Here is a 14,263-nt window from a genome sequence, read left to right as displayed (position 1 = left end):
GTGACTTTTATCTCCACCACAATACATCGGCAAAGCGCTTTAGCTACGGAGCTAACGTGATAGCATCATGCTTAACTGCATATAGAAACAGACGAAAAAAGCCCCTGACTGGAAGGATAGACAGAAGATCAACAATACTACCAAACCCTGGACCTGTAACCACACAATTAATGCTGTACCGCCTGGCGAAGCCTAGCAATGCTGTTGCTAACGACGCCATTGAAGCTAACTTAGCTACGGGACCTCGACAGAGCTATGCTAAAAACATTAGCTCTCCACCTACGCCAGCTCTCATCTGCTCATCACGACCCGTGCTCACCTGCGTTCCAGCGATCGACGGCGCGACGAAGGACTTCACCCGATCATCGATGCGGTCGGCGGCCCGGAGACGGAGGAAGTCAAGGTGAGGACAGCGGCGCGCGTTGTAGCTTTCGATGACACCCCGGCCGCCATCAGAGTCGGCAAGAAACATATATTTCCCCAAAGTTACGTACGTGACATGCACATAGCGCCACGCACGTACAGGCAAGCGATCAAATGTTTGGAAGCAAAAGCTGTACTCACGGTAGCGCGTCTGCTATCCAACTCAAAGTCCTCCTGGTTGTGTTGCTGTAGCCAGCCGCTAATACACCGATCCCACCTACAGCTTTCTTCTTTGCTGTCTCCATTGTTAATTGAACAAATTGCAAAAGATTCACCAACACAGATGTCCAGAATACTGTGGAATTTTGTGATGAAAACAGAGCTGTTTGTATTGGGATACAATGTGTCCCAATACTTCCGCTTCAACCCTTGATCTCACGCGCAAACGTCATCATACCTAGACGTTTTCAGCCGGAAGTTTCCCGGGAAATTTAAAATTGCACTTTATAAGTTAACCCGGCCGTATTGGCATGTGTTGCAATGTTAAGATTTCATCATTGATATATAAACTATCAGACTGCGTGGTCGGTAGTAGTGGGTTTCAGTAGGCCTTTAATATGATCAAATATATGTGGAGTTTTCCTTAACTTGGGAGTGTAAAGTAGACATTAGTTGAACTTGATACACAGAATAATACTTCATTATATTATGATTGTGTTATTATTATTACATGTGCTGGGGGTTAACCCTCCCCTTGTCTTTAAAGAGGGCCTAGGATGATTTTTATCTACATTTAAAACATATGGGGTAAATTTTGCACCACAGTCACTTTTATAGCTCCTTTTTGGAGTCTGTCTGCAAGATGTTTGATTTTGCGTTCTGAGATTAATAATAATAATGATAATAATAATGGATTAGATTTATACAGCGCTTTTCTAGACACTCAAAGCGCTTCACAGAGAAGTGAGAAGCCATCATTCATTCACACCTGGTGGTGGTAAGCTACTTTCGTAGCCACAGCTGCCCTGGGGTAGACTGACGGAAGCGTGGCTGCCAGTTTGCGCCTACGGCCCCTCCGACCACCACCTATCATTCATCATTCATTCACCAGTGTGAGCGGCACTGGGGGCAAGGGTGAAGTGTCCTGCCTAAGGACACAACGGCAGCGATTTGGATGGTAAGAGGCAGGGAGCGAACCTGCAACCCTCATGTTTCTGGCACGGCCGCTCTACCCACCACGCAATGCCGCCCCGATTGCAAATTAAACTACAACCCCCACCCTCTCCAAAAGTGTCATCATTTATCTTTTGAAAGTATAATCTGTGTGACTCTTCACCGCTATTTTCCCCAGATACGGTCATTTATACCAGTGTTTTTCAACCACTGTGCCGCGGCGCACACTAGTGCCGTGAGATACAGTCTGGTGTGCCGTGGGAAATTATCTAATTTCACCTATTTGGGTTAAAAATATTTTTTGCAAACCAGTAATTATAGTCTGAAAATGATGTGTTGTTGTTGAGTGTCGGTGCTGTCTACAGCTCGGCAGAGTAACCGTGTAATACTCTTCCATATCAGTAGGTGGCAGCCGGTAGCTAATTGCTTTGTAGATGTCGGAAACAGTGGCAGGCAGCGTGCAGGTAAAAAAAGTATCTAATGCTTAAACCAAAAATAAACAAAAGGTCAGTGCCCCTAAGAAAAGGCATTGAAGCTTAAGGAAGGCTTTGCAGAACAAAACTAAAACTGAACTGGCTACAAAGTAAACAAAAACAGAATGCTGGACAACAGCAAAGACTTACTGTGGAGCAAAGACAATGTGCATCCGAACATGACATGACAATCAACAATGTCCCCACAAAGAAGGATAAAAACAACTTAAATAGTCTTGATTGCTAAAACAAAGCAGGTGCGGGGAATGCCGCTCAAAGGAAGACATGAAACTGATACAGGAGAATACCAAAAAAAGAGGAAAAGCCACCAAAATAGGAGCGCAAGACAAGAACTAAATCACTACACACAGGAAAACAGCAAAAAACTCCAAATAAATCAGGGCGTGATGTGACAGGTGGTGACAGACAAGAGCTATAGTGATGCATGCTTGGTTATGGTTTGAAGTCATATCCAACAAATGCGACAACAACTTTTTACTGTCAACTGAGTTTCGTTTTTTAATGATTTCTGCTGGTGGTGTGCCTCCGCATTTTTTCAACGCAAAAAATGTGCCTTGGCTCAAAAAAGGTTGAAAAACACTGATTTATACCTCATGAACAGTATATATTTACCCGGTCACAACATTAGGTACACCACCACGTTTGCCGATCGATTACGAGTTTGCACAAAAAACAGCTTTTTTTTGCAGCATGTATGTCACGGCACGTTGCGTGTCGTTATATACATGCTGAGGATACTGTATATGAAAAAAATACTTTGCAAAAACCCGCCAACAAAGACTTCCAAAATAGCATGCAAGGACACACCAAAATGCATGAACCTTATGATTATTACATTGCAACTGTTTAACATGAGTAGCCATTATTCATAGACCAGAAATGTATTAATTACCAAAACCGGGATATACATAAGCAGCACCCACTAAATTTGAAAAGAAATTAATATGTTTCCATATACAGTATTGGTAGAAAAATGGATGGATGAATGGATATTAGCCGCAGATATATACTGTACATTGTGAAATTAGTTATCTACACAGAAATATTTTGTAAATGTTTATTTACATACCTTAATTGTTTCCAAACAGTGTCTATAACACTGCAGTAAAACGGCTGATCAAACAAAACAGAAATCAACGCATGGACTCACTAGCTGCGCAAGCTAGCTCTCCAATCAGCTAAACAGACTCATAACACCACAGTGACGTTTTGGTGAATTTACGAAACTGAAACAATACAAACAATGCCATTCAAAGTTAATAATACTAAAACGGACACTAGCATCTTAGCTAGTGCTAAGAATGCTTGCTTGGTCACATTTCGATAGCACGTACAAATATGCATGAAAACACTCCTACAGACATCCATCGTTGCTTGGAGTGTTTAATGAAGAATCCGGTCGAGCAGAAACGCTATGGCAGTTTTACTTTCGGTTCAAGGCAAAACAGGAAGTACATTTTCAACCCGCAGCAACTACAGTGAGCAAACTCTTCCAAAAGATGGCGCCATAGCACAAACAATAAACACCCCATTCGAGTTTAATGACACCTATTGAACACAAAACATTATGGCCATTCGCGAAAAAAAAAAAAAATTCATAAATTAGCTGCACCGTTTTATAAGCCGCAGAGTTCAAAGTGTTTGGTTTAAGTGTATTTCGAACATGTACAGCATGCAGTCACAATATGATACATCATACAATTTACACATTATTTTTACAACATGTCCGCAAATGAGCAAAAGTTGATTTAATCCTAGCTCTTTTACAATTCATGACTATGACTGACACATACGATCAAATCCTGTTGTCACAGTGGAACACAACTTCCATCAATGAAACACAAGCGTTCTCTTTATAGTTAAGTCAGTGATCATTCTCATCATGAAAGGAGTTATTTCTCAGTTTCAAGAAGTTCAAGACGTTTAACAACAGTCCTTTTCTTTGTAAACACTTGAAGTTTGAACAGTTTCCTTAAACTGGATCATATTCATACACTGATTTCTTTGTTTAATTCCACATCTTGGTATGCTAAAGGTCTCAAGTGTTGTACGTGCATACACATGTTTTAAGTTACATTTTCCTCTTAAGGTTAAATTTCTCCTCTTTTGTTGAGAATAATTCTTGGCTAGCAGGTTATAATTTGCTTTGTGCATCATTTTAGATGTTTGCAAATATACCAAATCATTTAATTGTAATATTTGTGATTCAATAAATAAAGAGTTTGTATGTTATCTATAGGACATGATGTATTATTATAACGCATCTTTTTTTAAACACAGTTAGTGAATAAAGTGTACTTTTGTAGTTATTTCCCATATTTCTGCACAATAATGGTAGCGAGCAGTAAAAAGAAGTAGCGACTTACAGTCTGGAATTTACGGTAATCAACTGGTGATGTTTCTGTTTCTAACTTGAATCAAGGGTCCTTGAACACACCACAGTTATGTTCAAAACATATGCATAACTTTGTCCTGAGCTGTCTTGGCTAAATGTATTATATGGACTTTATTCCACAAGGTGTGTGAATGCTTAAAGGTGAGCTTTAATTGAGTGACGTGTGCTTTGCTGCCAAACATTTTGCGTTTTTGACCGTTAGACTGTCAACATTTAGTTCAAGCAACCTTATTCTTGAACTTCCAACCACACTTCTTGTCGTCCATTCAGAGAGGGCCATTGCTCGACACGAGGTACGGGAGATCGAGCAGCGGCACACCCAGGACGGCCTGCGGGAGCGGGACACATCGTGGGTGGCGTCCACGCAGGAGAGCGACGAGGACGTGGTCATCGTCTACAACCGTGTGCCCAAGACTGCCAGCACCTCCTTCACCAACATCGCCTACGACCTGTGCGGGAAGAACCGCTACCATGTGCTGCACATCAACACCACCAAGAACAACCCCGTCATGTCCCTCCAGGACCAGGTGACCAGGAGTTGCTCACCTGAGCCTGTCGTTGTTTGGCCACAATGCTGCTGACTCATGACTATTTGCTTCAGGTGCGCTTTGTGAAGAATGTGACGGAATGGAGGGAGATGAAGCCTGCTTTCTATCATGGACATGTCTCTTTCCTGGACTTCACCAAGTAAGAGCTTCCCTCAGTGGTCATCTAGTGCTCTCCTTCTCCTCATCTGACAAGATCATGTTGGCAGATTTTTGAGAACCAAAAACAAGAACTCTGCCTGGCAAAGAAATATTCAAATGACACTCTCAAGTTTATATAATTATTATTTATTTACTCAGGTGCCTTATAAAATTATCATTTATTTACTCAGGTGCCTTTTATAATTATTATTCATTTACTCAAATGCCCTATATAATTATCAATTATTTACTCAGGTGCCTTATATAATTATTATTTATTTACTCAGGTGCCTTATATAATTATAAATTATTTACTCAGGTGCCTTATATAATTATTATTTATTTACTCAGGTGCCTTATATGATTATTATTTATTTACTTTGGTGCCTTATATAATTATCATTTATTTACTCAGGTGCCTTTTATAATTATTATTCATTTACTCAGGTGCCTTTTATAATTATTATTCATTAACTCAGGTGCCCTATATAATTATCAATTATTTACTCAGGTGCCTTAGATAATTATTATTTATTTACTAAGGTGCCTTACATAATTATTAATTATTTACTCAGGTGCCTTATATAATTATTATTTATTTACTCAGGTGCCTTATATAATTATTATTTATTTATTTCGGTGCCTTATATAAATATTATTCATTTACTCAGGCGCCTTATATAATGATTATTTATTTACTCATATATAATGATTATTTATTTACTCAGGTACCTTATTAAATTACTATTTATTTACTCAGGTGCCTTATATAATTATCATTTATTTACTCAGGTAGCTTTTATAATTATTATTCATTTACTCAGGTGCCCTATATAATTATCATTTATTTACTCAGGTACCTTATATCATTATTATTTATTTACTCAGGTGCCTTATATAATTATTAATTATTTACTCAGGAGCCTTATATAATTATTATTTATTTACTCAGGTGCCTTATATAATTAGTATTTATTTCCTTTGTGCCTTATATAATTATTATTTATTTACTCAGGTGCCTTTTATAATTATTATTCATTTACTCAGGTGCCTTATATAATTATCAATTATTTACTCAGGTGCCTTAAATAATTATTAATTATTTACTCAGATGCCTTATATAATTATTATTTATTTACTCAGGTGCCTCATATAATTATTATTTATTTACTCGGGTGCCTTATATAATTATTATTTATTCAATCAGGTGCCTTATATAATTATTATTTCCTCAGGTGCCTTATATAATTATAATTTATTTCCTCAGGTGCCTTATATAATTATTATTTATTTACTTTGGTGCCTTATATAATTATTATTTATTTACTCCGGTGCCTTATATATATATTAATTATTTACTCAGGTGCCTTATATAATTATTATTTATTTACTCAGGTGCCTTCTATAATTATTATGTATTTACTTCGATGCCTTCTAAAATAATTATTTATTTACTCTGGTGCCTTATATAATTATTATTTATTTACCCAGCTGCCTTGTATAATTGTTATTTATTTACTCAGGTGCCTTATATAATTATTTATTTACTCAGGTGCCTTAAATAATTATTATTTATTTACTCAGGTGCCTTATATAATTATAATTTATTTTCTCAGCTGCCTGATATAATTATTATTTATTTACTCAGGTGCCTTATATAATTATTATTTGTTTACTCAGGTGCCTTATATAATTATTATTCATTTACTCAGCTGCCCTATTTAAATATTATTTATTTACTCAGGTGCCTTATAGAATTATTATTTATTTACGCAGCTGCCTTATATAATTGTTATTTATTTACTCAGGTGCCTTATATAATTATTTATTTACTCAGATGCCTTATAGAATTATTATTTATTTACGCCCCTGCCTTATATAATTGTTATTTATTTACTCAGGTGCCTTATATAATTATTTATTTACTCAGGTGCCTTATAGAATTATAATTTATTTCCTCAGCTGCCTGATATAATTATTATTTATTTACTCAGGTGCCTTATATAATTATTATTTGTTTACTCAGGTGCCTTATATAATTAATATTCATTTACTCAGCTGCCCTATTTAAATATTATTTATTTACTCAGGTGCCTTATATAAATATTATTTATTTACTCAGATGCCTTATATAATTATCATTTATTTACTTAGGTGCCTTAACTAATAATTATCTATTTACTCAGGTGCTTTATATAATCATTTTACAAAACACTATCTATAACTACAAACTCAAATAGGCTTTTCAGAGGTCACGCTTCATGTTTGATTGTGCCTATTTGATCAGTTTCATTGGAACAAAAATAATTTAAAAATCTCTTGGATTAAATAATGATATAAATAATGTCTCATCTGTATTGAAAAATAAAACATCAGCATGTTGTTGCTGAAACTAATTTTAAAACAATGTAGTCAATGTTTTGTAGAACATGATTGCCAGGAGGTGGCAAGGTGAAGTGTTACCTTTTTTATCGCTAAATATTGGTAGGGGACAACAACAACAACAACAAAATAATAATAAAATAAAAAAAATAAAAAAATAAAAACAAATATATATATATATATATACATATAATGACTGAGCATTTCATGGAATTACTTTTATACCCAATCATGGCACCTGCCTGTTCCCAATTTGCCTTTTCACCTGTGGGATGTTCCAGTTTGATGAGCATTCCTCAACTTTATCAGTATTTATTGCCACCTTTCCCAATTTCTTTGTCACGTGTTGCTGGCATCAAATTCTAAAGTTAATGATTATTTGAAAAAAAAAAAAAGTTTATCAGTTTGAACATCAAATATGTTGTCTTTGTAGCATATTCAACTGAATATGGGTTGAAAATGATTTGCAAATCATTGTATTCTGTTTATATTTACATCTAACACAATTTCCCAACTCATATGGAAACGGGGTTTGTAAAATCCATGGTCATTGACCTGATATACTCATATTTTCCACACGATGATGGCAAAGTCAGCTATTTTAAATGAAACTGTCGACGCTCGTGGGCCACATTCCTTTATTAAGCTGGTGGCGTCTGGCGGGCCAAACTGAAGACGCTGGTGGGCCGCACTTGGCCCGCAGGCTGTAGTTTGGACACCCATGGTACAGAGTATCTGTGTTGAGCAAGTCTCCTGTTCTCAGGTTCGGCGTGAAGAGGAAACCCATCTACATAAACGTGATCAGAGACCCCATTGAACGACTGGTATCCTACTATTACTTCTTGCGGTTTGGAGACGACTACCGACCAGGTCTGCGGCGCAGGAAACAAGGCGACAAGAAGGTTGGAACCCACAAACACTCAATTTTTTCACCTTTCAATGAATTCAAGGCAGTGTCCCCACGTTTCAGACCTTTGATGAATGTGTGTCCGCCGGCGGCTCCGACTGCGCACCCGAGAAGCTTTGGCTCCAGATTCCCTTTTTCTGTGGTCACTCGTCTGAATGCTGGTAGGTGTCACTGTGGAAGTCTGCCACACAAACAGTCGTGGTCAAAAGTTTACATACACGTGTAAAGAACATAATGTCATGGCTGTCTTGAGTTTCCAATAATTTCTACAACTCTTATTTTTTAGTGATTGGAGCACATACTTGTTGGTCACAAAAAACATTCATGAAGTTTGGTTCTTTTATGAATTTATTATGGGTCTACTGAAAATGTGACCAAATCTTCTGGGTCAAAAGTATACATACAGCAATGTTAATATTTGGTTACATGTCCCTTGGCAAGTTTCACTGCAATAAGGTACTTTTGGTAGCCATCCACTAGCTTCTGGCAAGCTTCTGGTTGAATTTTTGACCACTCCTCTTGACAAAATTGGTGCAGTTCAGCTAAATTTGTTGGTTTTCTGACATGACTTGTTTCTTCAGCATTGTCCACACGTAAGTCAGGACTTTGGGAAGGCCATTCTAAAACCGTAATTCTAGCTTGATTTAGCCATTCCTTTACCACTTTTGACATGTGTTTGGGGTCATTGTCCTGTTGGAACACCCAACTGCGCCCAAGACCCAACCTCCGGGCTGATGATTTTAGGTTGTCCTGAAGAATTTGGAGGTAATCCTCCTTTTTCATTGTCCCATTTACTCTCTGTAACGCACCAGTTCCATTGGCAGCAAAACAGGCCCAGAGCATAATACTACCATCACCATGCTTGATGGTAGGTTTGGTGTTCCTGGGATTAAAGGCCTCACCTTTTCTCCTCCAAACATATTGCTGGGTATTGTGGCCAAACAGCTCAATTTTTGTTTCATCTGACTACAGAACTTTCCTCCAGAAGGTCTTATCTTTGTCCATGTGATCAGCAGCAAACTTTAGACGAGCCTTAAGGTGTCGCTTCTGGAGCAAGGGCTTCCTTCTTGCATGGTAGCCTCTCAGTCCATGGCGATGCAAAACACGCTTGACTGTGGACACTGACACCTGTGTTCCAGCAGCTTCCAATTCATTGCAGACCTGCTTTTTGGTGGTTCTCGTTTGACTCTTGATCATCCTGACCAATTTTCTCTCAGCAGCAGGTGATAGCTTGCGTTTTCTTCCTGATCATGGCAGTGACAAAACTGTGCCATACACTTAATACTTACAAACAATTGTCAGCACAGTTGCTTTTGGGACCTGAAGCTGCTTTGAAATGGCTCCAAGTGACTTTCCTGACTTGTTCAAGTCAATGATTCGTTTTTTCAGATCTGCGCTGAGTTCCTTTGACTTTCCTATTGTCGCGTTTGTAACCGAGTCTAATGACTGCATCACATGAGCCCTATTTAAATGGACTCAAAGAAGTCAACAGGTGTCGTCAATCATAATCACTCACATGTAGTTAAGGCCATGCCATGAAGCTAATTTGATTTGATTGTAACTTTACTACATCAACAACATTGATAATGTATGTTGCTGTATACAGTATATACTTTTGACCCATAATAAATTCACAAAAGAACCAAACTTCATGAACGTTTTTTGTGACAAACAAGTATGTGCTCCAATCTCTCTATCACAAAAAAATAAGAGTTGTAGAAATGATTGGAAACTCAAGACAGCAATGAAATTATGTTCTTTACAAGTGTATGTAAACTTTTGACCACGACTGTATAATAAAGCCATATAAAGCTGCTACCTGAAGTCATCTGGTGCCCCCTAGAGGAGGTGCGCCTCTCACTTTGAAAAATAATATGACAAAAAGGTCAGTTTCCACTAAACTAAACTAAGTATGATGACTACAAGTGAGTGTAGTGGATTGTCCGAAGCTTAAACAGGCAACAAAAGTAGTTTAGTACAACAAATTTATTTACCCATTATCAGAAGTGCAGGTTGAATTAAGTTGGCCGTGCAGACAGACCACATGTTACTCCGGAGTAAACAAGACACACACAAGCCAAAATCACTACCGAGTTCCGGTCTTCTGCCATTTTTTATATGTCTCTTGTGCGTCATTGTTTTTTATCGAGTGCGTCATGATTGTTTTGTTTTGGTTTTGTCTGTTGTCCAAAACAATCTTGTATCTCTTAGTCATATTTGGAAAATCTAAACATTCTGTAGACAGGTTGGCATAACTCCATATTCACCTTTGTCCCACAACTGGTCCATTCAATGGCACAAAATAGAAGAGAATTGAAAATGAGCGGACATTCTTAAAAGACAAGAAATATAGGTCAAAAGGTCAGAAATTCTACGACATGAGTACATGTGTGAATATTTGCAACTCTTCCACCTCCACCTTGTCTTCATTTTGTCCCATTCCCTTCTGGTCCTCATTCACATGATCCTCCATCCTTCACATGATCCTCCATCCTTCACATGATCCTCCATACACATGATCCTCCATCCTTCACATGATCCTCCATCCTACACATGATCTTCCATCCTTCACATGATCCTCCATCCTACACATGATCCTCCATCCTTCACATGATCCTCCATCCTACACATGATCCTCCATCCTACACATGATCCTCCACCCTGCACATGATCCTCCATCCTACACATGATCCTCCATCCTACACATGATCCTCCATCCTTCACATGATCCTCCATCCTACACATGATCTTCCATCCTTCACATGATCCTCCATCCTACACATGATCCTCCATCCTTCACATGATCCTCCATCCTACACATGATCCTCCACCCTGCACATGATCCTCCATCCTACACATGATCCTCCATCCTACACATGATCCTCCATCCTTCACATGATCCTCCATCCTACACATGATCCTCCATCCTTCACATGATCCTCCATCCTTCACATGATCCTCCATCCTACACATGATCCTCCATCCTACACATGATCCTCCATCCTTCACATGATCCTCCATCCTACACATGATCCTCCATCCTACACATGATCCTCCATCCTTCACATGATCCTCCATCCTACACATGATCCTCCATCCTACACATGATCCTCCATAATACACATGATCCTCCATCCTTCACATGATCCTCCATCCTGCACATAATCCTCCATCCTTCACATGATCCTCCATCCTCCACATGATCCTCCATCCTCCACATGATCCTCCATCCTTCACATGATCCTCCATCCTCCACATGATCCTCCATTCTCCACATGAACCTCCATCCTCCACATGATCCTCCATCCTTCACATGATCCTCCATCCTTCACGTGATCCTCCATCCTCCACATGATCCTCCATCCTTCACGTGATCCTCCATCCTACACATGATCCTCCATCCTTTACATGATCCTCCATCCTTCACATGATCCTCCATCCTTCACGTGATCCTCCATCCTTCACATGATCCTCCATCCTTCACATGATCCTCCATCCTACACATGATCCTCCATCCTTCACATGATCCTCCATCCTTCACATGATCCTCCATCCTACACATGATCATCAATCCTTCACATGATCCTCCATCCTACACACAATCCTCCATCCTTCACATGATCCTACACACAATCCTCCATCCTTCACATGACCCTCCATCCTACACACAATCCTCCATCCTTCACATGATCCTCCATCCTACACACAATCCTCCATCCTTCACATGATCCTACACACAATCCTCCATCCTTCACATGATCCTCCATCCTTCACACGATCCTCCATCCTTCACACGATCCTCCATCCTTCACATGATCCTCCATCCTACACATGATCTTCCATCCTTCACATGATCCTCCATCCTACACATGATCCTCCATCCTTCACATGATCCTCCATCCTACACATGATCCTACACACAATCCTCCATCCTTCACATGATCCTCCATCCTTCACACGATCCTCCATCCTTCACATGATCCTCCATCCTTCACACGATCCTCCATCCTTCACATGATCCTCAGTCCTACACATGATCCTCCATCCTTCACATGATTCTCCATCCTACACACGATCCTCCATTCTACACATGATCCTCAATCCTTCACATGATCCTCCATCCTACACACAATCCTCCATCCTTCACATGATCCTACACACAATCCTCCATCCTTCACAGGATCCTCCATCCTACACACAATCCTCCATCCTTCACATGATCCTACACACATTCCTCCATCCTTCACATGATCCTCCATCCTTCACATGATCCTCCATCCTTCACACGATCCTCCATCCTTCACACAATCCTCCATCCTTCACATGATCCTCCATCCTTCACATGATCCTCCATCCTTCACACGATCCTCCATCCTTCACATGATCCTCCATCCTACACATGATCCTCCATCCTTCACATGATCCTCCATCCTACGTATTGATCCTCCATCCTACACATGATCCTCCAACCTAAACATGATCCTCCATCCTTCACATAATTCTCATCCTACGCATTGATCCTCCATCCTACACATGATCCTCCATGCTTGGGTGCAGGATGAAAGTGCAGCCATGTTGTCTCTGCAGGAACGTGGGCAGCCACTGGGCTCTGGACCAGGCCAAATACAACCTGGTCAACGAGTACATGCTGGTGGGCGTGACGGAGGAGCTGGAGGACTTCGTCATGATGCTGGAGGCGGCGCTGCCACGTTTCTTCAAAGGAGCCACCGAGCTCTACAGAACAGGTGCACTAAGGTCGTTTGGTACCGCCCCTGACAGTGTAGGAAAATATGTTTAGTACACGTGCAGTTTCTTGGTAGATGTGCATGAAATGTATCTTGACACGACAATGTTGACATCTCCCTCTCTTGGTGCTTGCCTCCATGGTCCAGGAAAGAAGTCCCACCTGAGGAAGACGAGCGAGAAGAAGCCGCCCACTCGGGAGTCGACGGCCAGACTGCAGCAGTCTGCCATCTGGAAGATGGAGAACGAGTTTTACGAGTTTGCCCTGGAGCACTTCCAATTTGTCCGGGCACACGCCGTGCGGGAAAAGGACGGGGAACTCTACATGCTGGCTCAGAACTTCTTCTACGAGAAGATCTACCCCAAAAACTGAGCGGGACCGTGCGCTCAGAGAGAGGAGGCCCCGGGAAGCTTGTGTTGCCATGACAACCTGTTGACGAGGCGACTGACAGTGGACAGGAAGTGTTCCGTCCGTCCCGCCCCTTTGCAGCTGCCGGGCCATGTCAAAGGTCAACCGAGGGCACATCTGCGTCGCGGACAAAACGTTTTGGTGGCGTTAACTGCCGCCGTCTTTTTGTACATGCAGACGTGACGCCGCGTCCTCGCTCCCACTTCAAATGTAATATCTCACAGCTCCGCAGAGACTTGGGAGGTTTTAGGAAAATCACAAAAACTCAACAAAAAGGCTGCTTTGGACGACAGTGGAACCTCCATTTATGAACCTGATTGGTTCTTCAACGTGGTTGCCAACCCAAACGTTCGTATAGCGAAGCAGAGTTTCCCTTAAGAATCAACGTGAACATGAATCATCCACTAAAGGCTTAATTTTAGTAAAAACCTGCACACTTTGAAGACACTATAATTATAATATATATATTTATATATATATATATATACTATATATATAGATATATATATATATATATAGATATATATATATATATGTATGAATGTTTGTGTGTGTGTATATATACAGTATGTATATATATATATATATATATATATATATATATACTGTATGTGTATATATATATATATTTATATGTGTATATATATTTATATATCTTTTTTGAATATATATATACCTATATATATGTATATATATATATACACACACACG

General features: G+C 39.7%; 1 protein-coding gene across 1 annotated transcript in view; it reads left to right on the top strand.

Annotated features, from left to right (window-relative positions):
• Nucleotides 1-13,995, top strand: part of hs2st1a (heparan sulfate 2-O-sulfotransferase 1a) — a 104,323-nt gene extending 90,328 nt beyond the window's left edge. Inside the window, exons 2-7 of the mRNA XM_062022299.1 lie at nucleotides 4,696-4,952; nucleotides 5,027-5,112; nucleotides 8,257-8,395; nucleotides 8,464-8,561; nucleotides 12,988-13,145; nucleotides 13,293-13,995. Of these exons, the coding sequence (XP_061878283.1) occupies nucleotides 4,696-4,952; nucleotides 5,027-5,112; nucleotides 8,257-8,395; nucleotides 8,464-8,561; nucleotides 12,988-13,145; nucleotides 13,293-13,516 (962 nt within the window). The 3' untranslated portion in view covers nucleotides 13,517-13,995. The remainder of the gene's footprint in view (nucleotides 1-4,695; nucleotides 4,953-5,026; nucleotides 5,113-8,256; nucleotides 8,396-8,463; nucleotides 8,562-12,987; nucleotides 13,146-13,292) is intronic.
• The last annotated feature ends 268 nt before the right edge of the window (nucleotides 13,996-14,263 follow it).

This window comes from Entelurus aequoreus, linkage group LG16 (genome assembly GCF_033978785.1).
Source record: "Entelurus aequoreus isolate RoL-2023_Sb linkage group LG16, RoL_Eaeq_v1.1, whole genome shotgun sequence".
NCBI classification, from domain to species: domain Eukaryota; kingdom Metazoa; phylum Chordata; class Actinopteri; order Syngnathiformes; family Syngnathidae; genus Entelurus; species Entelurus aequoreus.
This window is presented reverse-complemented; position numbering and strand designations above follow the sequence as displayed.